This window comes from Phyllostomus discolor, chromosome 7, assembly GCF_004126475.2.
Source record: "Phyllostomus discolor isolate MPI-MPIP mPhyDis1 chromosome 7, mPhyDis1.pri.v3, whole genome shotgun sequence".
NCBI classification, from domain to species: domain Eukaryota; kingdom Metazoa; phylum Chordata; class Mammalia; order Chiroptera; family Phyllostomidae; genus Phyllostomus; species Phyllostomus discolor.
Genome location: NC_040909.2, coordinates 37,235,009 through 37,262,744, shown reverse-complemented (window position 1 = coordinate 37,262,744; position 27,736 = coordinate 37,235,009). Strand labels below are relative to the sequence as shown.

General features: G+C 46.5%; 2 protein-coding genes across 2 annotated transcripts; both read right to left on the bottom strand.

Moving 5' to 3' along the window:
- Positions 1-278: 278 nt before the first annotated feature.
- Positions 279-26,847, bottom strand: GRK7 (G protein-coupled receptor kinase 7). The gene is given in 8 exon segments (XM_028517860.2): positions 279-793; positions 796-967; positions 20,260-20,645; positions 20,648-20,698; positions 22,018-22,322; positions 22,324-22,600; positions 22,603-22,955; positions 26,666-26,847. Coding segments are annotated over 8 exon segments (1,830 nt in total). The 3' UTR covers positions 279-689.
- Positions 10,362-10,702, bottom strand: LOC114501767 (secretoglobin family 1C member 2-like; the record flags this gene model as incomplete). Its single annotated transcript, XM_028518515.2, has 1 exon — positions 10,362-10,702. A coding segment is annotated over one exon (330 nt), but the record flags the coding sequence as incomplete, so codon positions are not given.
- Positions 26,848-27,736: the final 889 nt, after the last annotated feature.

Below are 27,736 nucleotides of genomic sequence, written 5' to 3'. Positions count from 1 at the left end.
GTATGTATTCACTAAATGTTTGTTGACTGGTTGATGGTATTTTAGAGAGACGTTTAATAGGGGAGGAATTTTCCAGAGGTCTGGCTATCAATGCTGGTGCTTTTGTTTTATTTTAAGCTTTCATTTTTTTTGGATTTTATTTATTTATTTTCAGGGAGAAGAGAAGGGAGGGAGACAGAGAGGGAGAGAGACATTGACATTAGAGGGAAACATAAATCAGTTGTCTCTCATACCTACCCCAAACTACTGAGTTTTAATTTTTGAATAGATAGTTTATCCACGTGGTTCAAAATTCAAAAGACGACAGGATTCTATAGTGAAAATCCTCATTTGCTTTCCTGTCACCAGCCCCCAATTTCCCTTTATTAGAGGCAATCAATCCTATGCATTCCTTGTATACGCTGCTCAAAACAGCCTATGCAACTATTTAAATTATATACTTTTTCTTCCTTTTTATGTTTGCTGTTTTGCACCTCACTTTTTCACTTTCAGATGTATCTTGGAGGTTGTTCCATATCAAGTGCTCCTAGTGTTTGAAAGTTTCAGAAATACTTAACCATGTAATATGCAAATATAATAGGACAATAATGCGACTACTTGACCCTGAGCCTTTGTTATTAATGCAAAATATTCTCCAAATCCCTGTGGACAATGCTGGACATCAGTAATCATCTCTATTTTATGGCAGTTTACCTGCTTCTTAAGCATTGCTCTGGTTTCTCAGCCAAGCAGAGTCTGCAAATATCTTCTGCTTCCTCTGTGAAGTTACCATGTTGGAATCTGACTTCTTCTTCAGAGTTCTTTGCTTTAAATCCTCTTTGCTGACTTTTTCCTTATAGTTTTTGAATGGTGTTCTTCCAACAACATTTTCATAAATACTGCATCTCATTGCAAACCAGTACACAGGAGAGGAGTAACTCACTTTTCTCATTAGGATTTCAGGAGCCATGTAACAATTGGTTCCAGCCTGTAACACCCAAACAAAAAACAAAGCAAAACAACAACAAAAAAACCCACTAAAGTGAGTATAAGAGATGTTGCTGATTGTCTATCCAAAACTAATTCTTTTTTTTTTTAAAGATTTTATTTATTTATTTTTAGAGAGGGGGAGGGAGGGAGAGAGAGTGGGAGAGAAACATCAATGTGTGGTTGCTTCTTGTTCAGGCCCCACTAGGAACCTGTTTTGGAACTCAGTCATGTGCCCTGATTGGGAATTGAACCGGCAACACTTTGGTCCACAGGCTAGCACTCAATCCACTGAGCTACACCAGTCAGGGCTCAAAACCCATTCTTAATAATTTTTAAATGTACAGTTCAAGAGAATTAAGTACACTCATACCGCTGTGCAATGAATCTCCAGAACTTTTTTCATCTTGCAAAACTGAAACTCTAGTACCCACTAAACAATAATTCCCTAGTCCCTGGCAACCACCATGCTACTTTCTGTCTCTATGAATTGGGCTACTCTAGGGACCTTATAAAGACTGGAGTCATGCAGTATTCATCTTCTTTTGTAACTGTGTGTGATTTTAATCCATTCATTCATTCAACAAAATTTTAATGAATACCTACAGCATACTTGTAATGATTGAGTATATGTTTACATTATATTACATTTTCCCCAAAACTAAGTTGCATTTAGTTGAAGTATAATGTATAACTTCTACAGCAATTAAATATTCAAATAAAGAGCACTGAATGGGTAACTAAGTTGGTTAGAGCATTGCTCTGATATGTTAAGGTTGCAGGTTTGATCCCTGGTCAGGGCACATAAGTGAATAACAAATTGATGTTTCTCTCTCTGTCTCAAATCAGTAAATAAAAATTAAAAATGCAAACCAGGAACAGCTTAAATGACAACAAGTTTACATTAGTATGTGAAAACAATGATATAAATTATTGACAGAGTTGTGAGAGGAAAAATGTAATCTGTAAAGTGACCACACTTCCAGGAGAACAGTAAGATTTAGAGCAATAGAAAATCAGACACATCAGCAGTTCCTGCCCTTTAACCAGGTTCCTTAGCTGTGGAATATGGACCCGAAAGAAATGACTCAGAAGAAAAAAGGGGCCTGTTTCAGGTGTTCTGAGCTCCATTGGTCACAATAATCACGAGCTGGCAGCACCCGCAGTGCCTGTCGATAAGGGCAACAGGCCAAAGTCTAGAGCTGATATGAAGAAGTGTATGTATGCGGTGGCTTCACATGCTGACTGTGGACACGCATTTCAGTACATGAAAAAGGTTGGAAAGTGTTTTAGCTACTCCTTATGTGATTTTTTCCCAGTTGCTTACGTATATTTTATATGAGCTAGGAACATTAAATTTCTAATATTTTTTACATGGATAACAAGGAAAAAAGTTAAATGACCCAAGCACTAATGAGGAGCAATTGGCTTATGCAAGAAAATGCCGGAAGTCACGGGTGTGACAGGCTATGCGATGATGGCATGGCATGGCTGTTTTCACAGGAGTGGCATATGTCATGTGTAATTTGGGTGATGGTATCTCAGTTTATTCCAGTGTATTCCAGTTTGCCTGGGACAGCCCCAGTTTACATCCTGGCGTCTTGTCTAGTTTTGCATTTGCCCAGACTAAAGGGTATTATTGCAGGCTACTCTGAGGCCCAGGCTATCCTTCACTCATCCTTGTACCCAAACCAGGTACTTACCGCTTCACTGGGTGCGTGCCCAGCAAAATGTTTGTCAAATCCACAGCAGTGAAGGTGGTAACTAGATGTCTTCCATTCACTATGGAGCCATGCCCTGCGGTGGGTTCTAGGGATACCAAGACCTATAAGGCTTGGATCCTGCCCTGGAGAACTAACAAGCTGGCAGAGACAGATGGGGCAAAAGGCAAATTCAATTTATCTGTTAGGTAAATGACATAATGAGAATGAATGTAAAGAAGCACGAAGGATGTGTGTGTGTGTGTGTGTGTGTGTGTGTATGTGTAGGTACTTCACTGAAGAGCGACACCTGAGCCGAATCATGAGGGAACAATGTGTCGCTAAGGGGCATATACAAGAGAAGAAGCCAGGAAAAATGTGAGGTGTTCAGGGAAGTTTACGAAAGTTGGCATTTCTGGAATGTAAGATCTGTGGGATGCACTGGTAGGAGGAGGGACTGAAGGGGAGATGTGGACGAATCTAGCAAACGTTTGTAAGCCAAGGCAGCAAAGGGCCATTCCCAGGCTCCTTTTTCCCTTACATTCTGCTATTACGGAGGCCAGAAGGCTCAGTACTCCGCCTCCCAGCGTTCTTTGCACCTAAGGTGGTCACGTGATGTGAGCAAGGTGAAGTTGCTGAGGGTTGGGGAAAAGGGGGAGGAGCTTATGTGGAAATACACAAAAGATATGATGAGCTAATGGATCAGCAGGGGGACGGACAGCAGAGGTAAACTGGGACTGTCCCAGGCAAACTGGAATACACCGTCACCCAAACTACACATGACACACGCTGCTTCTGTACCCCTGCCCACTCCCATGGTCCCGGAACGTCCTGGACCTTGTCTTGTTTGTATTTCACTATGAACCTCTGGGAGATAAGGTCATTTTAAAAAATCCAAAAACCAAACACAAAAACCAAGTACCATTATCTCACTTAAAAGTAACAATAATTCTTTAATATTATCACATATCTGGACATGTTAACACTTTCCCCAATTGTCCTATAAATTTGCTCTCTAAAGTTTGTTTAAATATGCGTTCAAATATGGTTCATACAATGTGATTGATTGATTGATATGGCTCTTAAATCTCTGTGAAGATATTTCCTTCCTTTGTCTGTTACGGCCCCCTGCAAGTTTTTAACAGAAAAAACTGTCCAAACTGTCGAGTTTGCCACAGTCGAGTTTCGCTGACTACATCTCTGTGGTACATTTAACTTGCTTCTTTTTTCTCTGTTTTCTGTACAGTAATAGCTAGGTCTAGAGGCTGAATTTTTCTACTGACCTATTTATTTCTGCAGGTGTGATGTTTTATTAACATGTAATTAACATAAATTAATGTGCACAGATCGTATTCAGTGAAACAAACTTTGACAATTGAGTATGGCCCTACAAATGCCACCGAAACAAGATCCGGCCCATTTTCATCCGCGAACACCCCCGCCCCACCCATCCCCACCCCGGGCCCCTCTCCCGCCGGCTCTCTTCCTGCAGCTGCGCAGCCGCCTTCGCGTTTCTGTCTCCGAAGATGAGTTTTGTCCGTTCTTGGATTTCGTAGGAATGGAATTGAATGTTAGGTACATTTTTGTGTCTGACTTCTTTTTTTTTTAAGATAATGTTTTTGAGATTTATGTGTGTTGTTCTGCAAACATATCTTTTTTTCAATTTCCATATAACTTTGTTGTTTTTCTCTGAACGTTCCTTATTTTAGAGCATGTGTTCTTGTTTCATGGATGCGATATCTTCTCTTAAATCTCAAAGGGTGTTAAGTTTGACAAATGGTCTCTCCTACTTTCTGCATTGTTTCTGTTTTCTACAAGTTTCTTCTGTTTTTTTTTCTGTTTTCTAATGTTTTCATTGTCTTTCATTTTAGAGAGTTTTTGAAATGACAAGTGAGCTTTGATTATTTATCTGTTCGCACTTAGGAGTGCACTACTAAAAAGTTGAGAGCTAGCTGATCAGTGGATGGGCTTCACCATAGGGTGACCCTGCCAGGCCATTTTAATGGGGACCTCACCTGGGAATCTTCATCGACCTTTTTTGTTAGACTATTCAGTTTCCTCATGGAGATCCTCCGGTACCCCTCCCGAGAGGTGTCAGCCTGCTTACCCTCGTGCTGGGAGCCAAGGTGGGGAAGAGGCTAAGGGTTTCCCTGAATGTGGTATTTCACTGGCCTCAACGCTCAGTTGGTGTATACGCTGCTACCCATCCTCTCTCTGGTTCAATCTCTTCTGCTGGGCTGGGAGGGGCTCAAAGAAAGACTGGAAACAATATCCACCTGCAATTCAGACACTTCGGATTCTGGCAATCCATGAGTTCTGCTCAACAACATCTACTGTGAGCTTGCTCCGCGTGTGTCATGCTTCCCATGAGCAAATTTCAGAGGTGACTTCGAAGACTAAAATCACTAATCAGGACACTAGATAAACATCAGCTGCTCAGCAGAAGCTGCAAGGTGAAAGCAGAGAATTTGCCTTGTCCTGAAAAAAGGACTGTAAGACACGCTGGGAGAACAGTTGGAAATAACAACGGATAATCCTAACTGAGTGCTTATTACATGCTAAGTATTTTTCTCAAGTGATTTACATGAATTTCTTGTTTAAGCTTCATGATAATCTTATGAGGTGGAGACCATTTTATCCCCCATTTTGCAGGGTAGAAAACTGAACCATGGAGAGGTTAAATCTTGTTCAAGGTCACCCACCTCAGACTCACACCCAGGCCTGCACTTTGACCCACTGCATTGCACTGCCTCTACAGAAGCAGTGGAAATGGCTTTTTCTCACCCCCATGTCCCCATCAGGATTCATTTTCTCCCTTTAGAGTCCCCTCCTTCTTTCTCCCCATTTGCCATGTACTAAGTGCACACCTTGGTCCATTCTTGCTTAAGCTGCTTCCCTTCCCCCTTTTCCAACAAATTCTCCATTCTTTCCTTGTGTCTCTGCCTATCAGAGGCTGGCTGGGCTGCTCCATACTAAAGGCTGCTGGGAGGCAAGGGTGGGCGGTACCCTGGGAACACAATGCTCGCTCCCTCCCCGAGGAAGTGAATGAAGAATCAGCCTCCATCTTTATAGCACTATAGCCTGCTAGGGGTAGTGGAAAAAGCGTGAGACAGCCGAGTAGCCTGAAATACATTCCAAATAATTTTCAGGGCTAAATTTACCTCTTGGCCCCAAAGACAGAAAATGTCATGGTGGAATTTTGAAGGGCACCACCTCCTTGAAGAGTGGAGGCATTTCACAGAGGAGAAGAATGGAATTAGAGGCGCACGCCAGAGTCTAAGCACCCAAATTCCATTGCAGCCTCCAGCTGAAAAAATTAATTGCCTGGCCTTTATGCCATTTATCTTCTGCATGCGAACTCCCTCCTCAGAGTGGGGTGGGAAGAGAGAATGGACCGAGCAGCAGGGGGCAGGGGCCGACCGGGCTGACCTCTCTGGCTCAGTTTAACTCCTGCAATTACAAAGGGCCCTCGCACGTCGATCTCTGTGCCATCGAAACAGTTGCTTTCAGTTCTTGTGACCAGACTGCCATTGCCAGGGCTGGAGTGATCACCCACGTGTCAGCAGCAACAGAACTCTTAGTGGAGGCTTTTGTGTGTAGTTTGTATTTTTTTCTTTTGCTTCATTTTGTTTTGCTTTTGGTTTTATAGTGCTCTTTGGCAAACTCACACAGTCAGCACCTGGTCAGGCGAAACAAAGCGTACCCAGCGTTGCAGGGCCTCAAGCATCAGACCTCACAGGGTCTGGGTCCCAGCGGCTGCCCTCTTCTTTACTGCCCCCCTCCCACGCTGGGCACAGCAAAAAGTCCATCTACCACAGTCATTGCATGTGGATTGTATAGTTCCATCAGGGCCACCTGTCACCACAGATGCCCAGGCTTTGAGGAAGGGGGACACCCTAAGGGGGGATTCAGAATCAGAGCCAGTCTGCTGGGACCTGTGCAGATACCCTCCACGTTGCTCTTGCTGTTGGGTGCTGGTTTCCACTGACCTGTAGCTGCTGTCACGCCCATTCCCCGCACCACAGGGGCGGAGTGGCAGGGCCCAGGCTGGGTGGATTCTGCATTCAGGGCAGTCCCAGCAGTGACTGTGACCTCAGAGATGATGAGAACAGGGAAGGGCCTTTCAGTGGGTCTGAAAGGGCACAGTTCACATCTTAATAGTTTTACACATCCATAAAAAAGCGTGTGTGTGCACCTGCTTGCATGCACATGAAAGTTCTTCAAGGTCAAGGTCAGGAGTAAATCTCCAGCTTCCACTGAATCCGAAAAGTTGGCAACCTTAAATTCCACATTAGAAGAAATAACCAGTGTCATACCCCTTGTGTGGCCAGACCAGGCTGGGTTTGATGACCAGGTGGGGAGAAACACAGAGAAGGAAGGGAGCTCTCTGTGTTTCCAGGCGTCTGTGGCCTGTGGCATAGGCCCAACAAACTGGCCAGTGGAGCAAGAAACCACCCGCGGATGTCTCTCCCCCCTCGCTCATCACAAACCAGATCCACTCGACAGCACAATCCAAACAGAAGAGGGAATCAGAATGTACATCTTTTGTTTGCCGTGGCAGGAGAACTGTTGAGCAGAGGAAAAAAACAAGCTGAGCTTAGCGCTATCAGCTGTTTCCTGGGGCTCGCTCCTTCCTTCCTCTGAGGGGGGCCTGGCCGCTTTGTTCTCATTCCCAGCTGCTCCTCTGTGCCTTTAAGCGGTGGCCTTTGCAGACCTCGGAGGAATGCGGCCCAGACCACAGGGGACTTAGTTCCGAGGCCCCGCCCCCGTGCTTGGTCCCAGGCTGCAACCTCCAGAGTGCTGGCCTGCTCACCAGGTCCCCCGTTTTGCTCCTTGCCTGCCTGCGGATCTCTGATTGACTGCCACTTTCTGGCTGGGGAGCAGGAGCCTCACCAGAGGTGGCTGCCTGCTCTTTCTGACACCCCTGGGAGGACTCACATGGGGACCCACAAGGGACCCAAAAGAGGGGTCCCTGCAATAATGCTTTGTGAACTATAAAGCCTGGTGTCAGTCTGCTGTAATTCAGATCCCAGCTTTACCAAGTATTAGCAAGTCACCTGGGGCCAGTTACTCAGTCTGAGTCTCCCAGTCCTTACCTCATAGGACTGTGATGAAGATGAAAGTGATAAGGCACACGGGAGTGCTTTCCAAAAGCCTGATGCATAACAGGCCTCAGTAGGTGATGGTCGTCAAGCCTGGGTTTCGGTTGTCTGGGGCGGGGCAGCTGTGCAAGAAGAAAAACCCAGAAGCCTCTAAGACTCCACTGGACTGAAAGATGGGCCTGGCGCATATTCAGAGATCAATACAGTAGCTGTGATGCTTCCACTGGAGTGTGTTCTTTGGTGGTTTCATGTTCCATGAACTCCTCCAGCAGTGGCCTGAAGCATATTTTCCATGGTGCCTTCAAGATGCTCAAAATAAAAACCACAAGTGAAGTTCCATGTGGCCGTGAGCGAGCAAGACAACAGCGTGTGCCGGCTCGGCTCAGCCTGGAGGTGAGCTGCACCCTTGCCCACTGCCCACCCAGGTGCAGCCTGGGCTCCTGTGGGCTCCCTGTGCCTCCCGGAGAACAGAACATGGCCACAAAGGTCCCCTGAGCAGCTGCAGTGCCTGTCAGGTGAGGCGGAAACAATGCAACATTGGGGTTTGTGACAGAAGGAGCACTTGGCTGCTTGTCGAATAATCAGAACAGTCATTTCCTGATTGCCTGCCAAGTGGCTGGCCCTCTGCTAGGCATTTACCTACCTTGTTTCTCAATCTTCTCATCAAGCCCAAGAAGCAGGCTGTTTTACCTGAGCTTGGAGAAGAGGCATGACTTATTTGGGGTCACTTGCATGGCTATGGTCGGCCGATGTGGCATTCAGAAGAAGGTACTTTATATGTCATGGCATGTGGACCATGGGCTGGCCATCAGCCCGCACTGTCCCTGTGGTCCGGTGACCCCCATGAGGGGTCAGCCTGTGCATCTGTACACAGCAGCCATAGTAAGTGGCAGACTCACTGGCACACTCACACTCCTTCCATCTCATGATCCTGCGGACTATATTTCATCAGCTGTACTTGACCTGAATGGATATTCTGAGGTTCCAATACGTATCTCCATCAAGTTAGATGATGCAGCAAACTTTCAGTCCCTGGACTGCATCATGTTGCACGACAGCGCCCTCCAGGGGCACCTGCACACCTCCTGGCTGTCTCCTTACCTCCACAGATCAGGCAATGTGCTGACCCACCCACTTGCCAGACCCTCTGCTTTGCCTCCCTGTGTCCTTCCAAGCCTGATTTGTCGCTTCCAACCCTGAAAGCCTTAGTGGCTCCCAACACACTTGGCATGGAGTTCAAATGCCCTTGTCTGACTCCTCCAGCCTCCCAGGGTCTGGCATCTTTAGCTGTGCCCACTGTCACCTTTCACACCCTGAGACTTCACACTCTAGACAGCTGCAGAGCCACTCCGTTCTGTGACTGAACTCACACTCCTGCTTCATGACTTCACCTTGGCCAGGGTTCCAGCTGTGGCACCGTGGACACACGGCCAGATCACCCTTCCAGCAGCGGTGCTGTGCTGGGCTTTGTAAGATACTGGCAGCACCCCTGGCCCCCACCCACTAGTTGCCAGTAGCAACTCTCCAGTCATGACAATCAAAATTGTCTCCAGACATTGCCACATGTCCCCTGGGCACCCAAACTGCCCTCAGTTGAGGACCACTGACCTATGCTGATCCCTTTGCCTGCCTGGCTTCTGTTTGCCTTGTAAGTGGTTGCCATTTCCTCCTGGAAGCCCTTCCTGACCCACGTCTGCACGTCAGGCTCTGTGCCCTCCTACGCACCCAACTGGGATAGCCCTGGCCACACTGCATTGTCACTGACCTTTTCTTGTGGGTCTCTTCCCTGTCCTGGGGCTTTGTGGAGGCCGGCCTGTGTTTGCTTGGTTCTCTGTTGTACTCAGGGTCCAGCGAAGTCTGTACCTGCAATGAAGTCTCACCCAATAAATCATCCTGGACACCCCTCTTTCCCTTACCCCATATCCTAGGCATCACTGAGGCCTGTTCATTCTGAAGTCCCCTCCCAATTTATCCACACACTCTGGCTCCACCACCCGCTCTGTGGGCTGAGCTGCCATTATCTCTCACCTGGATGACAAATGACCACAGCCCACCTGAATCCCTCCTGATCTGCTTTCACTTCTGATGGAGTAATTTTTTCAAAACAGAATTCTGAGCATGTTGCCCCTTTGGTTAAATCCTTCCAAAGGCTTTCCAGTGCTCTTACTCAAAAACCAGTGCTTTATGTAGCCCATAACACCAGGTTTGGTGTGGTCCCTACTACACCTCTTCAGCTTCATTTGAATCACATTTCTTCTTGCTTTGTGTCTTTCATTGTCTGTCTTCTTTTCATTTCCTCCAAAGCAAAGGGTACTTTACACAGGATATTCCCATTACCTGACATGCTCTGTCCAGGTTCCCTCTTTAGGCTCTTGGCTGCCACTCTGCAGCTGCTGGGACCAGGGCCAGCTAGTGCAGTAGAACAGGGCCCTGTGCTCCAAAGAAGCCCTGTGCTGTAGTTTAATGATGTTCAAACATAAGAGGCTTCATCGATTGAACAATGTCAGGATAAATTCACACATGGCCACGTGGTAGTGGGGTGGGGTGACCATGGTTGCTTTTGTAGCTGGTCCCGTGGCCTCCTGGAGCCATGTCTGGGGTCTGCTAGGCACCATCCTGCCTGCCCAGCACTTGGACCTGCAGCTTAACCAGCTCCGCCTTGAGCACGGGTTGTAGGACATCTCTGCAGGACTTGAGCTCGGTCAGAGCCAGCTTGGCCTCTGCATTGATATCGTGCTTGCTCAGGGGCTCCTCATGCAGCTCTTCTGGGGACCCCACCAGCAGTGTTTGTAGGAAGTCTGTGAAAAACTCACTGTTGTCCTCCCCTGTTGTCAGCCTGCAGGTGCAGAGCAAGGTGAAGTCTACCAGCAGGACAGTGCTGCTCCCCTGCGTGGCAGACAGCAGAGGTTTTGAAAGCTGTCTTGACAAATTTTTGAATTTGTATTTTGTAAGTTAAATCTAATGAGACAATGGAGTATGCACCCAGGTCTTGGGCCTCGGCTTATACATGTACAATCCTACTGCCTATCACTTTCCTGCCTCCCAGCGATGGGTTCTTGGCTATCTGCACCCCAGGCTCTGCTCAGTAGCTGTTGCTACTCTCTGCCTCCAGTGGGGGCCTGAACCCGGCTGCAGGGAGGCCTGGGGTCGGCCGACTGTTCCCTGAGGTCCAGTTGTGGGATGGGGCCCTGGGTGTCCACAAGGGTCGCCACTCATGCCTCATGTATCTCCAAGCCTGAGAGAGTGTGACTTTAAATAGCAATTAAACAACAACAACAACAACCATGACTGATTGAAAGATTGAACATGCAAGAGAGGAGAAAGCTTTTTCCTAGTGTCTGAATAAGGAGCCCCACATTTTCATTTCCCCACGAGCCCTGAAATTTATGTAACCATCCCTGGCTGGGTCCATTGACTGCTGATGGCTCACAGCTGCGCCACACCCTGGGAACTGCCCTCTGCAGCAGGGAACTAACTGCCTTGCGCAAGTTTCCCTCATTGTGGCAGCTGGCCAAGGTCACTGACTGGCTCTCAGAGGGATACAAAAGCCTGGACCCCACCTTGATTTGGGACAAGTCTGAGAGCCATCCCAATTGCAGAGCTTGCTGAAGGGCTGCCTCATTGTGGGTCAGCTTCTCTCTTTGCTCAGTCATGCCTTCCTCATGCACACATCTCATGGAACTGCACCCTAATAAATCTCCCATGTGTAAATATGTCTCAAAGTCCATTTTCAGGGAACCTAGCCTAAGCCACCACACCAACTGCTTTGGGGGGTGAATTCCTATATACTTTCCAATATCAAGTAAGTTGCATTTCCCTGTGGATAACTCTGATCCTCACACATTCAATTAAGTCCTCCTTGGAGAGCCCCAGGCATCACATCTTCCCAGCATTCATCATAATTTAATTTTACATTCATTCGCATGATTATTGCATTCTGTCTCCCTCACTGAACTCTAAGCTCCATATAGGCAGAAAATCATGTTCATTTTTAGCCCTCATGTTTAACACAGTCCTGGGAAATGCTCAATAAATATATGTTGAATGATTGATTGATTGAGTGAATGAATGAATGTCTTTTCAATGAAGGAATGTTAAAAAATAATTCTAAGACTGCTGTGAAGATTTTTGAATGCCCTTAATAGTGGTAAACACTTTGAGAAAGGACCTGAGGTTTTTGTAGTGGTCAACAGCTACCAGGAACTAAATGATGACGGTGGTTGTGATTTGGGTGGAGACCCGTGTGTGACAACAAGGGACCAGCACCTGCCTCTCCTGTGAGGCTCTCAAACTGTCACTCAGAAGTAAATTCCAAAATAAAAAAAAAGCATTTGAGAGTAGGGTCAGGACCGTTGTGATGTGTGTAGGTGTTAACTTCCGATGAGACCCATTCAGCAATCTTAAAAATCACTTACTCAGTACATCTCTGAGATTGTGTTCAGTATAATAGAGGCTTCAAAATAAATATAATAATGCCTGACCTCTGTCACCCACTATCTTTCTGGATATGGGGAGTTGGCCAGAGGCTTCAAGGCAGGACAAGGCAACCCACCCGAGCAAGCTTTCGGGCTGTTATTCTAACTTTGTTCCTGTCCCTGTTCTCAGCCCTCAGGACTCACGTTCCACAGAATCTGAAGGTCACTGTTATCCACGTGGAAGCTGAGTGGGTCTGAACAGTCCCAGCAGGAGCCTCGCAGCCCAATTTCCCTGTTGTATTTTCCTGGAGTCCCTGATAAGTGATGTGAATTTGTTTTATTGTGTGCATGTGGATGTCAGCTGGGAACAGGCAGGGGCGCTTATCACATGTATTACAAGTGTATTTAGGCAGTGGCTGGGACCTCGTTTGATGATATTGTGCCTATGTCTGGGAGCTTAGCGCTGAGACTTAGTCGCACTGCTCCTTATGAAGGTGGGGGTGCTCGTCTTCTGAAGACTTAACTCTGCCAGTGGTTCAGCTAGGCTTGTGGGTGGTGTCCGTATCGGACCAGACTGAGGAAGATATGCTAATGCTCTTATTCTGTCTGAGTTTTCCTCAGGGGAGAGCCCTTTACAGCGTTAAAAACCATAGGCCATGTCTATGCTGTGTGGAAACTGAACAAGGTGGAGTCAAAACAGTAAGTGCTCTTGAATCTGACATAATTGGTTCCTATCGCATCCTAGTGATGTAACTTTGGGTAGGTAGCTTAACCTCTCTGAGTCTCAATTTCTTCATCTGTAGAATGGAGCTAAAACTAGTCCCTACCTTCTACAAGCTTTTATAAAGGATCTAGATCCCATTACTCCTTGATTGAGAGGCCAGAAAGTTTTTGAACTTTTTTTTAAGATTTTTATTTATTTATTTTAGAGAGGGGAGGGAAGGAGAGAGGGGGGGGGGAGAGAGAGAGAGAAAGAGAGAGAGAGAGAATGAGAAACATCAATGTGCGGTTGCTGGGGGCCGTGGCCTACAACCTCAGCATATGCCCTGACTGGGAATCGAACCTGCAAAGCTTGGTTCGCACCCCGTGCTCAATCCACTGAGCTACGCCAGCCAGGGAGCTTTTGAACTTTTTAAACATTGAGGTAACAGCAGTTATTAGAGGCATTCACTGTTTTTGCCTAACTGATGTTCATTTCCCATTCTCTTCCATCCTGATTTTCCCTTGGAGAACGCATTCCTGTGCTGTGAGTTCACAAGATTTAGAGGGCACAAACCTCCCTGGGAATAGCAGTGCTGTCACCCTGGCCAGTGGACTTGGCTGTGGTTGAGCACGTGACATGAGCCATTCACTGAGAGTCTTTCCTAGGAATTGTGAAGGAACTATTTGTGAGGAAGTGCTTTCTTTCCACAGTGTTGCCCAGTTGGCAGGACATGTGTGGAGCCGCTGGGGGCCTGTCTGTGAGGAGGACCTGCTTGAGAGTGAAGTCGACACCGAGGAGATTAGAGCTGGGAAACAGAGAGCGTGATATCCAGGGACACTGCTCAGACACCTGGGGAGCAGGCCAAGCCTCTGGGCTTCTTAGTTATCTAAACCATTGATTTCATTTTCTTAAGTAACTTTTTTTGTCCCATAATGAATGAGAGTCCAGTTAATCATAGTAACGTCCATATATTTATCTTTTGTGTTTACAAGTCTTTTCCTCCAAATAATCCAAAGACTATCTCACAGACTCATAGAGATTTAAGATGTCCCAGGCCCTGCCTGAGATGGCAGACACAGTGAATCAATGACACTGCTGGGACCTAGGCCAGTGCTCTTAGGCATCCCTGCCTCTCCTCTCGTGTCAGTCTTTCCAGACTCCTGCAGAGTCGCCCTGTGCCTTTCCTCCCCTGAAATGCCTCCTTCAGTCACCACATTCCAGGGGTGGGTCTGGTACTTCCTTGTCCCCTCCACCGAGAGCAGCCATGTTTTAGGAGAAGGAAGTACAGACACGGGTGTTGATGAAGCTAGTGAGAAGCCAGGAGGCTCAGAGTGTCAGACCCAAGACTAGTAACAGCCCAGGGAGCTCTCTCAACCCTCCTGACCTCGTGTGCGGATCATTACAGGGACTCTTTGTGGGCCTCCCTTTCTCTCGAGCCCCAGACTCTTTCTTCTTCAATTTATCGTACGCAGCATCGGAGTCATCTTCCTAAAGAATCACTCTGCTCTTCCGCTTTCCTGCTGAAAACCTTTCATGGCTCCCCTTGCTTACAGAACATTGTCCAAAGTGCTTCAGTGTGTGTCCCCACAGTCGCCTGAGAAGACCTGTGCCCCTGCAGGGAGGCCCGCTTCTACCTGGGGAAGAGTCACCCTCTTGGAAGAATAACGTCCAGAGTTTCAAATTCTGTGTCTTAAGTTCTGATGGTAGGGTCTTTGGAGCCCTGCTGGGAAGGAAAACTCTGTCCCTTTAACAATGTTCAGCGCGTTGCTATCTTCTCCATTAATTTTTATGCAGTCAGAATTTTTTTTTCCCCTGGGAAAAAAACGATCTTCCTTTACTAATGGTCTGTATGAGTCTTCTATTGCGGTGACACAAATGACCACAGACTTAGCAATTTAAAACAATACCCATTTATTGGCTCACAGTTCTATGAAGTTTGGGCATAGCATGGCGGGGTTCTTTGGTCAGGATCTCACAAGGCCAAAGCCAGGATGTCTGGTGGGCTGCATTCTCACCTGGTGCTCAGGATCTTCTTCCAAGTTCACATGGTTATGGCACAATTCAGCTCATTGTCGCTTAGGACTTGGGTCCCTGTTTCTTGTCAGGAGCCGACCAACAGCTGACCTTTGACACAGTCAGGTCAGATAAGACGCGTCTGCACAGCAGAGGCAACTGTGGCCAGATCTCCTGTCCATCTCCTCCTGTATGCTTGTCCCTGCTAGCAATTCAATAGGTGGTGGGATTTTTGGATACCTGTGTGTTATAACAAAAAATCTGCACAATACCTCTGATTCTGCACTAAATGACTTTCTGACCACAGAATGGAGACCCCTAGCAACCCTAATGCTGCCTGCTTCCCCCACCAGGGAAGTTAAGGACAAAATTAAACTATGGGCAGACCAACTGCCAGAACACTGAAGGAAGCTGTTGCTAGGAATGTTTCTTAAGGAGTCACCACTTTAAAGCTTAAAATTTATTAGAGCCACTATCCCTCCCATACCCTAGACAGGAGTGTAAAGAAGGAAGGAGTTCTAGTTGAAAATAATAATCTCAATACATGGAAACGAACACAAAACATGCCCTCCCCCAAGATGTATAAATCAGAAAACCTAGGCAAAAAACAGTTACCTAACCGAGACAAATCTAACCGCAATGGATAATAGCTAATTTCTATATAACCTATAAATCACCCCTTGTACCCTTTTAATTTAGACCAATCCCTAAAATCTTAATACACACCTAGTTACTAATCGGCACCTGAAAGTTTATGTCCATATAGCTTCGTTGGCTATCTGATCAATGACCCTCTTGGTCAAAATAACCTTTGTTTAATATGATTGATCTGTGGGACCTCCTATACTTTTCAGTTATTTCTTTGTTTAACATGATTGATCTGTAAAACCTTCTGTGTTTTTTGAAATTATTTCTATGGTAACCATTTCTGCTTTAATAATCACACTATGCATTGAATGTCGTATAACCTCCCCTATAAAAATAAAGATTGATTTTTCTTGGTGAGTCAGTCAGGCCTAGAGAGCCTGGCTGTCCTCCCGCACCCCACCAGGTGTCTCGCTTCAGTCTCTCTGCCTGAGCTGTGCATCCTTCGGGGACCCTGAGACCCCGCCAAGGCTGGACCCTGGCAGTTTCTCTTGTTTCTCTGTCAGCCAGAGCAGCTCTCAGCTCATGGCCACATGGTTCTCTCCATCTTCAAAGTCAGCAATGGTGTGTTGAAGCCCTGTCTTTCTTTACGTTTCTGATTTCTGCTGCCTCTGACCTCCATGCTCATGTTTAAGGACTCATGTGATTAGGTGAGGCCACCTGAATAATTTCTCTTTTGAATCACTCAAAGTCAACTGATTAGTAACTTAATCACATCTTCAAAACCCACTTTGCCTTATAATGTAATACAATCATGGGAGTGATATATTAATTCACAGGTCCTGCCCATACTCAAGAGGAGGAAATTATACAAGGGCAAGCGTCACAGAGGTAATTTTACAATTCTGCTTACCACAGCACTGTAACAGTTATTCTTTTTAAAAGGGTTTATTTTGTTCTCATTTGAGAGAGAGGAGAAGGAAGAGAGGGAGAGAATCGATCTGAGAGAGAAACACCGATCAGCTGCCCCCGTATGTGGGGATTAAGCCCACAACCTGGGCATGTGCCCTAACCAGGAATCGAAACAGTGACTTTTCAGTTGCAGGACAACACTCCAACCAGCTAAGCCACACCAGCCAGGGCATACTAGTTATCCTTTAGTTTTAAGCCCCATGTGAGTAAATAGCTGAATGCGATTTTCTAGATCCTATCAACATTTTTCCCCCTGGGGGTTGGTGTAACAGATGCCATCAGCTCATCTACCACCTAACCTCTCTCCTCCTCTCCCTCTGCATCTTCTGCAACAGAGGCTGGAAAACGAAAAGCTCTATTTTTCAGGCTCCCTTGAACCTGGAGGTGAGCATGTGATGTGGGTCTGGCCAATGGAATGTAAGCAGAAGTCTGTTGACATTGCTTCTTTCTCCCCCTTTCTTCCATCCTGCAATGTGGACTAGATAGTTGGAGTTTCAAAAGCCATCTTGTGACAAGGAGGAAAGGGCCAGGAGATTTTTACCAAGACCTTGGCCCTGGATGGTTGAGAATCTGGTATTCTGTTACATGTAGCAGAAAGCAGCCCTAGCTCACACAAGACTAAACGAGGAGCTGAAAGAGGAGAATCTGGCGGAGACTCCGACGCCACCACGACTGAACGTTTCCGGGAGAACTGCACGGAGGGAATGCAGGTGCCAACCTGTATAATCAGGGAGATTTTCCTTCACACCTTCGTTGTAATGCTCACCCTAATTCTCCATACAGTATTGTGGCGTTAAAGCGATGCTAGTGGCTACAGAAGCCCTGCAGGTATGTCATTTTTCATTTCTTCTGTGAAGTGTAACACCTTGGCCTTCAGGTTCACTTGGGGGCCCAGTTACAGGGGCGGGAGCTGCAGTACATAGGAAATGGAGAGGTTTTCCTTCGCTATGCAGAGAAGTAACTGGTGAGGGAGGGAGGCTTTCCTTTTCTTCTGTCTTTTGATGGCTTCCAATCTTGCTCTCTCTTTTACCCCATCCTTTTTGATGGTCCCCTGGGCTGTGGGGGCAGGCCTGAGGACTGGGACTAAAACTTCTTAGATGGGGGAAGCAGTCTAAACCCTGAAGTTTGGTCTCATGGGACAGAGAAGGACTCAGGAAAGGCAAAGGGCCAGCGGTCTCAAGGCAGTGAACTTCTCTACCAAGTAAGTGCATCCTTTACAGTGGATAATATCAAGGAGGCACAGAAGGTTTCCTGCAGGTTCCAAAGGAGCTAGAGCGGGACACAGGAGTCACTAAAGAAACTGGCCTTCGACATTCTCTTGGCCCAAGATCGGAGCTGGAGGAAGACAGAAAAAATTTCTAGCAGAGAGAGAGAGAGACAAAACTATGTATCTCCTAAATCTCCAGCAAGGTGGAGATATATTACCTTAGCACAATCCATGAACTTGGGACACTCAGAAGTAACATTTCTACTGTGCATAATTGACAATACAAATTCAAGCCCCTGGAGTAATGCACATCAGTTTTTTCTTGCATAGACAGACATGGGTTCATGACATTCCCATTCGCATGCCCATAGCAAGGTCCCAAGGTAAACGCTCTGCCTCCTCCCCACCCCCTTAGGAGACAGCAATCCTGAAGGCCTCCACTCCATTCTGCTTCTTTCTTGGTTTCTCCTCCATCAGGCACTCTCTTCCCTTCTCACAGAACCACCAAGTTCTCTCCTTATTCTTGCCTCAGCATCTATATCTGCTCCACTCTCCCTGCTGGAAAGCCCATCCTCCCCTCTGTGTTCCCTCTCTTAGTGACCAGCCTCCTTCCTTAGTGTTGCACTCTTCTTCCAGGTCAGTCCAACCTCCACAGTCTGAGTCTAGACCTTGAAAAGTGCTCTGTGGCTTCCTAAGTGCCAAATCCCACAGACTGTGTTGGGACCCTGTTCAGCAGTGTTGACCCCTCTCTTTCCAGAAGTCCTCTTCTCCTCTGGCTCCTGTGGCAGAGGCTGCCAGTGGTGCCTGCTGCTACCTGAGCTACAATAATGCCAGGTCCCTATGTGGAGCTCAGACCTTTCTCCACAGCACCAGACCTGCAGGTCTCAATGTCCAGAACACCTCCACCTGCCTGTCACAGAGGAGACTCATGTGCAATACCATCACAATTGAACCTGGCAGCTTCTGTGCTTCTCACTTCTGGTCACTGGTACTAGAGACCCTCACTGCCACTGTCCTTGAGGTCCCGCCCGGTCTCTTTCCAATAGCTCTGATTTACTCTCACTTCTTCAGTCCTACTGGCTTAAGCAGGCCCCCATCAACCCTTCCTGGGCCATACATTAGGATCCTAACTTGCTTCTGTGCCCTGATATGTTTATTGATTTTAGAGAAAGAGGAAGTGGGGAGAGAGAAAACAGAAACATTGATTGGTTGTCTTCCATAAGCACCCTGACCAGGAATTAAACTGACAACCTAGGTATGTGCCCTGACCTGGAATTGAACACCCAACCCCTTGGTGTACGGGACTATGCTCCAAGCAACTGAGCCACACCTGCAAAGGCTCGAATTGGTCTTTTAAACATGCAAATAGACTCATGTCATTTCCCTTCTTAAAACCTTTCAGCGGCTCTCTGTTCCTCACAAGAAAACGTTCCAACACCCTTGCAGGATCTGAGCCCAACATGTCTTGTCACAGCCCCTCACCTTACAGCCACGTACAATCACCTGCAGTTTCCACAGTCCATGGCTCCTTACTTCCTTGCCTGACTGTTCTCTCTGCCTTGTAAACTGGAAGCTGTGCAGAAACAAAGGTTTTTTAAAAATTATATTCTATATGAATTATAGATTTCAATGGTATTTTTAAAAAGATTTTATTTATTTATTTTTAGAGAGGGAAGATAGGGAGAAAGAGAGAGAGAAACATCAATATGCGGTTGCTGGGGGCTGTGGCCTGCAACCCAGGAATGTGCCCTGACTGGGAATTGAACCTGTGATGCTTTGGTTCGCAGCCCGCGCTCAATCCACTGAGCTACGCCAGCCAGGAGAAACAAAGTTTTAAGTGAATATTTAAGACTGTGCCTTGGGCCCTGTCTTCCTAGGGAATCTTGCACCTTCATGCACAGAACCTCAGTGGTAAAGGCCTGTCAGAATTCCAGAGATTTTGTATTGCTGACTTAACAAAATTGCTTAATTATATTAACTCCCTTTTCAACCAAAGAATTCTCTGTAAGCCACTTTGAATGAAATTGATTAAAATAAACATCAGTGACCTTTGCTCTCTTCCATATATTTTCATTTCAAATTTCACCTTCATCCAATGTGAAACATTCCCCATTCCACACTCAACAGGCAAGGACATATTTAATTTAACATTGCTAAGAGTTACGGGTTTCTTTTTTTTCTTTGTCTTATGCTGTCAAAGTTGACCTGCAAGGATCCTGGGATTTTAGGGTCCAGCCCCCTAATTTTGCAAAAAGGAAACCAAGGCTCTATTGACTCAGGGACATGGCACCAGGTGGTGGTCGTCGGTGGAACAAACCCAGGCCCTGACTGTTGATTCGGCAGGGACCACCTCCAAGTCACTAAAAAGGCTCCCCTTGACTTCCAATTGAGAGGAGAGCTAAGTAGCCCCCCAAATAAGCAGTTAAACTAATCCTCTTACCTCACTCCGCTTAAGGCAAGATGACAACATAAGGGCTTTAAGAAAATGGAAATGAGAAGAACTGAGTTCAAGGCTGTTTGCCTTGGGACTAGAACAGTCCTCTCCTCTCCGCTCTGACCCTGTGCCCCAACCTAGGGCAAGTGGAGAGCCACTTACCTTCTGGGTGATGGGCCTGCCCTCCTGCATCTGCACGGCCAGCCCTAGGTCAGACAGCCAGGAACTGCCAATGTCATTCAGAAGCACATTCTCAGGCTTCAGGTCTCGGTGGACAATGCTGAGAGAGTGCAGGTGCAGCAGCTCACAGGTTATCTGGGCCGAGTAGAAGGCCACCCTGCTCATGGCCAGGACTCGCGTGCCTGTGCTGTAGATGAGGAACCTGAGGTCTTCTCCATTCGTCAGGTTCATGACCAGACAGAGATGGGACTTGTTCCCAAAGGCATAGGCTGGAGAGATAGTGAAAGGGCTGCTGATACTCTCCAAGATTTCCGTTTCCGAGAGAGCCATTTCCTCACCATTTTTCTTCTCCAGCCTCTTCTTGTCAGTTTCTTACAGGCATACATCTTGCCAGTGTTTTTCAGCTGGCCAGCACATACCTTAAAGGAGAGAAAGAAAGGGAGAGGAAGAGGTAGAAGTGGAAAGTACTGGAGAGAGGAGGTGGGGAGGGTGAGACGGCAGGTGGAGGGGTGGACATCAGCCAAAGTGAAGACGGCAGGCTTCTGAGAAATTCATCTAGAAAGAGTTGGGACCACAGTGAGGTACCACTTCACTCCCACCAGGTGGCCTATACTGAAAAAAGGGAAAATAACAAGTGTTGGTGAAGATAGGAAGACATTGGAACCCTTGTGCATTGCCGGCAGGAATGCACAATGCAAAAGAGTTCGGTGGTTCTTCAAAAAGTTAAACACATGACCTAGCAATTCCACCCCTAGACATACATGAAAGAGAAATGAAAATCAGTACCCAAATACACACTTGTGCATGAAGGCTCACAGTGGTACTGTTCACGGTAGCCAGGAGGTAGAAACAACCCAAGCGTCCATCACAGGGGAATAAGTACATGAAATGTAGTACACCCATACAATAGCATATCATTCAGCCCTAAAAAAGGAACAATGCATGCTACAACATGAACAAACCTCCAAAAATTATGCCCAGTGAAAGAAGCCAGACACAAAAGGTCACGTGTTGTGTGGCTCTGCTTACAGGAAACATCAGACTAGGCGAGTTCGTGGAGAGAGAACGCCGGCCAGGGAGGAGGGGGATGGCAAGTACCTGTTAATGGGTACAGGGTGACAGAATTATCTTGTAACTAGATAGAGGTGAAGGTTATACAACATTGTAATGAACTAAATGCTTTTAACTTGCACACTTTAGAATGGTTAATGTTTAATTTTATGTTATGGGATTTTACCTCAAAAATGGTTATTGGTTAATGGTAACGTTATGTGAATTTTACCTCAAGACTTTTTTTCTACTTAAAAAAAGAAAGAGCAGAGCACAGCAGTGGTGCAAAGTGAATTCCCAGCTTTACCTTAGACAAGGGCAGTCTCGGGTGCCTGCAGCCTTCCTCAAATTGCCTCTATTACCACCTTTAAGTGGGAAGGGGGCTCCCCCATCATGCATCACTACCATTCTCTAAAATGTCCAGGGCATTTCAGTGGTTCCTGGTTGGACCCCAAGATAAAGATTCTTGGCCAGTTCCACATTTTGTTTGTCTTTCCTGTGCTGTTCTCCTTTTATTTCACATGGTCGTGAGAAAGAAGAGGTGAGAGCAAGCTGGGAATTCTCCACAGGTGGCACTGAAATTAGTTTTGAGGAAGTTCCCTAGAATTAAAAAAGAAAAAGCCAAAAAAACCCCCTCCAAACCCTTTTATGCTGTATCCTTCAATTCCTCACCTGGCTGTTCCAAGATGCCCCCAAAACCACCTTTCCCTAGCACCCCCAACTTGGTGAAGAACTTGTTTGTCACCAGCTGCATCTCAAAGCCTTTCCACTGTGGAAACTTACCATAGAGCAGGCTGGTTAGGAAATCCCAGGAGGGCTGGTCCTGCAAGAAGGACACGGCCTCAGCCTTGGCCAATGTCACCAGGGCCGCTTGCTCTTCCTCAGTGGTGGCTGCTTGGCACCTGGTGGCCAGAGTTGGGCTGAGGAAGCGGTGTGGGTGTCCAAGGGGAGGGGCAGCGCCACCAGTGCCCACTGGCACCTGCAGCATGCTGCCCTAGGGAGACACTCCTCGCCAGCTACCAGCTCTGCACCTGCTCAAGGAAGGCCGAGGCCTCTTGGGACGGGGACACTGTGGCCAGGAAGTCCTGGAAGAGGTGGTGACCAATGAGCTGCTGCACACACAGGCTGTTGAAGTCCGGGGACAGCACCTGGCGCAGCTGGGCACCACTCTGCTGCCTGGGCAGCATCAGGCTCCTATGGCGCCGCTGCCGCTCCATGCTGTGGCACTCTGAGGTCTTCCGGACCTGCTGGTACGCCATGTTGGTGATCAGGTGTCCAGGCCCCCCATGTCCACAGTGGCTGGGTTGCCAAATGGCTGGTTTCTGCTCCAACGTTCAGTAACTCCCAGGGGATTTACAGAAAGACCTCTATCCTGCAGCTGAGACTGGGCAGGGGGGCCAGCAGGGTGCAGAAAGAGGTTTCTCTCAGAAGAAGCTTTGTTGGCTGTGTTTAGCTGGTCAGGGAAAGAGAGGTCACCTCCTGTTCCCGAGGCAGCGGCAGCCTGAACCACCTGCAGAGGCTTCCCGTCATCACCCAGCCTTTCTCCACACACACAGCTACCTGCTCCCTGAACACACAGCTCCCAATTCCCAAAGGAAGGGCATCGGAACAAGGTGGTGTGCTTTGTGCTGCTGAGAGTAGTTTTAAACTGTTCTCATTTTACATGTTTCCTAGCAGGCTCAAGCTCTGCACACCCCCAGCTGTGACAGGTCAGGAAGAAAGCTGGGAGAAGTTGGAGAGGTTTTCTTCCTGGTTTCTAGCAGCCTGGGGCCGAGCACCTTACTGAAGAGGATGCTCTGAACTCGGAGACCTGTCCCAGGAGTTGCTTGGGGACCCAAGTCGTGGCCATCAGAGTGGGCTGTGGCTCTCCCGCAGCCCCGCCCCACACTCTGAGTGCTCTGCAGAGATTGCCCAGCCTCGGCTTTCTTAGTTCTTAGGAGTCTGTGACCTAAAGTACCAGGTTAGAAAGGGGGCCTCACCTTATCCTCAAGTGTCCCATGAAGTGACCCACCAGAAAAAGCACACCGTTCCACACATGTGGTCGAGACTGTTCCCAGGGCACAGTTTGAATGTGGAGAAACCTTGTGTTGAGACCCAGAGCAGCGAAGTTTCAGGGTGGCCCCCTGACATCTTTGCCCACGATCCCTCCTGGAGCCGGGAAGCTCACCTCCACCAAGACCACTCAGAGCCACCCCAGACCACGACCTCACAGAGAACAGAAACTGGTTTAGACAGAGATCAGGCTAAGAACCTTTGCTCCAAAAATAACACTTGTGTCCTACAGGGAAAGTATACTCAGGCCTTTTCTTCACAAAGAAAGGCTAAGGCAGCTTGAAAATAAAGTCATTCAGTATTATGCCAGAGTGATTAAAAGAGGAGAGAGAGAGACAGAGAGAGAGGAGAAGGAAGAGGGGGGAAAAAGCTGGTCAGTCTTTTTCCAAACAAACAACCTCTAGCACACGCTCTGTCAAAACATCATGGTGACCGCCTCGGTCTGCGTGGCACAGCCTGCGGACCGTCCCCCAGAGCAGATACACACTTGGCCTCAGCTACCAAGAATTATGTAATGAACTCGTGGGTGCCCTTTGGCTTTGCACTGCTGTGCTAGAGACCATCACCCCAATGGTAGGGATGAGTGCTCTGCATGGTGACCACTACTCGGAACCATGCCAGGTGCTCTGAGACCCACACAAGAAATGTGCTCCTTTTTTTGTTCTTGACGTGTCATCCCAGGTCCATATTTCCAAGCAGTAAAAAAAAAAAAAAATCAGCCTGAGAATTCTCCTGAGGAGGAAATGCCTTCTCCCAGCATTCTGTTTTTTAATCATCACCCGAGGATATGTTTATTGATTTTAGAGAGGAAGGGAGAAAGAGAGAGAGAGAGAGAAAGGGAAACATCAATGTGAGAGAGAAACGCCAATCACTTGCCTACCATGTGCGACTTGACTGGGGATCGAACCCGCAACATTTTCAGATGACGCTCCAAGCAACCCAGCCATCCAGTCAGGGCCTGACGGTTCTTGTGAATTCAGTGGTAGTCCAACAGAGCAGAACTGTGAGAAAATGGTAGAATTGTCATCACATAGATATTTAACCTTGTCATTGAAAAAAAGTATCCTTTCCACTGATGAATATTTGTGCTATGAACTGCTTGATTCCACTCACACGAATATTTTATCACAGCCCTGTTCAAGAGATACATCGAACACCACATATGGAATTCAAAACTTTCTAGTAGCCACATGAAAAAGGTGAATAGAAGTAAGTGAAATTACCTTTAATAATATATTTTATTTCACCCAATATATGCAAAATATTATAATTTCAACATGTAATTATTGTAAATGTTGCTAACGGGATATTTCACAGCCTTTTTTTGTGTGTGTTCTGAGTTTTCAGAATCTGCTCTGCATTTTGCCCTTACCACACATCTCAGTTCCAACCAGCCACATCTCAGGTGCTCAGCAGCCACATGTGGCCAGTGCACCTTATTAAACAGAACACACTTAACCCTTCTTTTCATAGCTTTATTATTCATAGAGGAACTTTTTCTTATTTTTGTTTGTCTTCTAATTAGTTATAGCACAGACCATGGGGGGAAAAAACACTCTCACCCTGGCTGGTGTGGCTCAGTGGATTGAATGCTGGACAGCAAGTCAAAGGGTTGCCAGTTTGATTCCCAGTTAGGGAACATGCCTGGGTTGTAGGCCATATCCCCAGTAGGGGGCACATGAGAATCAATCACACATTGGTGTTTCCCTCTCTTTCTCTCTCTTCCTCTCTCTAAAAATAAATACAATCTTAAAAATATTCTCATAGTAATTAAAAATTACCTGACTGATGAAAACACAATTTAGATAATATTTGAACACAAAATTTAGATGTTATAAAATGATTATTTGTTGCCTTCTAGAAATTGTAAGCAGAGTATCATCATTTTCTAAATTTTACCCACGAGATCTATTTAAAATGAGATCTGAAAAAAAATGGGATCTATTTAAAATGGAACACTTTATGTGATTGGTAACAATTAGGGTTCAGGTCCCAACTTAAAGAAACAGTAATTGTAAATCTAACTAAAAAGCAATACTGAATTCTTATCTTAGAAGCACAGACAAGAGCTGGGCACACTCGGGATTCCCTGAACCAATGGGGAAAAGTACCAGAAATCTTGTATTGGAGATGTGGCCCAATGGCTATAAGAACTAACTCCAACGCTGCTTGGAAAAGCTGAATCCTGTCTCTAGCAAGTCCTAGCTGTGTGCTCTTCAGCAAGTTACTCACTTTCTCTGAGGCCCAACCTCAGTAACTGAAACAGAAATAAAAACTTGATTCTTGAGGGAAGTCAATGCCAAGTAGTGCCTGGCACAAAGAAGTGATATAAAAGTATTAGCTTTTAAATGATAACTATCAGTCACCAAAACCTGGTTCAAAATTATGCTTTTCTGATATGTAGATTGGGGGCAAGAGAGCCTTAAGCAATGTGGAAGAAGTTGGGTTCCTCTGTCCAATGTCCACCTAGCATAGAGCAGCCAACTCAGAGATTCACATGAGCTCGGGAAGCTGTGGGGTCTGGTGCAGTTGGACGACAGATTACTCAACATGCGAGATTTCTGACAACAAACTATTGCAACCAAATGATTGATAATATTCTGTCCCCCCAAAAGATTAAACTCTGTCATGTGAAAAGAGCAGATGTTTTATTTTAAAAGAATCAACTTTTATGATAGGAAAAACACCAAAAATATTTTCATATCTTTTATGACTAATTTTGTAACCTAGAGGGAAAAAAATGCTCTTTACCCAGGTCTTCCATGACATTTTGCATTATGTGGTTTAAAGCATTATTTATGCCATGTGTGTCTTTAAAGTTTAAAATGCTCGCTCAGATGTCATTCAGCATTTGAAACACAAAGAACATGAGGAACTTGAGCATTTGGCAGTCAGAGAGAGGAGGAGGATCCTTGCACAGGGGTCTGAAATGGAAAAACCAGAGAAGTCAGGCAAAGCCAGGAACTGGGCGCCACAAAGGCCACGGAGAGAGTGGCCAGCCACACTGAGTCCTGCTGAGGTGGAGATGAGGATGAAGAAATGATGACCGACCGGGCGAGATGGAAATCACGGAGTCCTGGAGGACAATAGTTTTGGCAGCGTCAAGGGGTGTGGGCCTGGCTGGAGTGGGTTGAGGAGGGAAGATGAAAAAGTGCGCATTGCAGCAGAAGAAGCCTGGCTGTGAAGAGAAGGAGAGATTAGCTGAGGGGAGCTGCGGGAGGGGGAAGGAATTAGTGGTGGCAGGTGAAAAGCTCATGGAAGGATCTAGTGTAGAGGGCAAGGTTACAATGTGAGAATTCGTGCGTAAGATTCCTGAGAAGCCAGCAGGAGTTCAAAGCGCGGGCTGAGGGTTTTAGGGTGAAGGGGCAGCTCTCCAGTCATAACGAGAGGCAGGGCCTGGGTGCCCGGGTTTCTGTTCGGCCACTCCACCCAGCGTCGTAACTGCGACACCACGTGGCTGAGGGCCATTGTACAGGTAGGCACCAAAATCCAGTGGGAGTGCTGGAAAAGGAGCTGTGACTTCTCTAGCATTTCTTTTTTGTCTTTAAAATCTCTTAGTGAAAGGAACTTTCCTGATTATTGGGAAAGACACTATTTTCCAGAAACTTACGGATTTTCTGTTTCAGATTGAAAATGGGAGAGACATGCTACAGCAATGATAGCCAGCATATTTTTAATTATCACATGCATGTGTTCATGGTCTCTCTCTCTTTAGTCTTTCCTTAGCTCAAACTCAACTTCCACAGACATGGGGTGATCTTTTTAAAAACAAATCCAGTAGCCTTAGACTGCAAAGCATTTTCTTCTTAATGTCAAACATTATCCAGCAGTCATAGACTTAGAGTTCAATCTAATGCAAGTAACTTTAGTGTCAACTGTCCTCGCTTTTACTATATAAGAAGAAAATGGACACCAGAAAAAAAAAGTGCCAGGGTTGGACTAGGAGCTTGGGGTCCCACTCTTCGGCCATGGGCTTTTCCATGGGAACCACCCCTGTGGGTCAGAAGAGTCCAGTCTGGATTTGAAGAAGCTGGGATTGTGTTTCAAAATTATTCTTGTGCTTTATTTCCTATCACAATGACAAATGTTCTAACTATAAAGCTGGCGTGGTGTCACAGTTATAACACTGCGCATCTAGTTCAGCTCTGTTTTGGTTGATAATGAAACAATTATCGTGGATCAAAAGGAAAAATCCTTTGCCACCAGAAATCCTGACCTCCCTCAAAAGCCATACCAAGAATAGACAGTGAAAAATTCTACTTGGAGGCTACATAACATAGGAGTTAGAAATGTTTTAATAGGGATAAAAGAATTTGCAGATCTATTAAATGTTTCTTGTTTTTATCATAAATTAAAT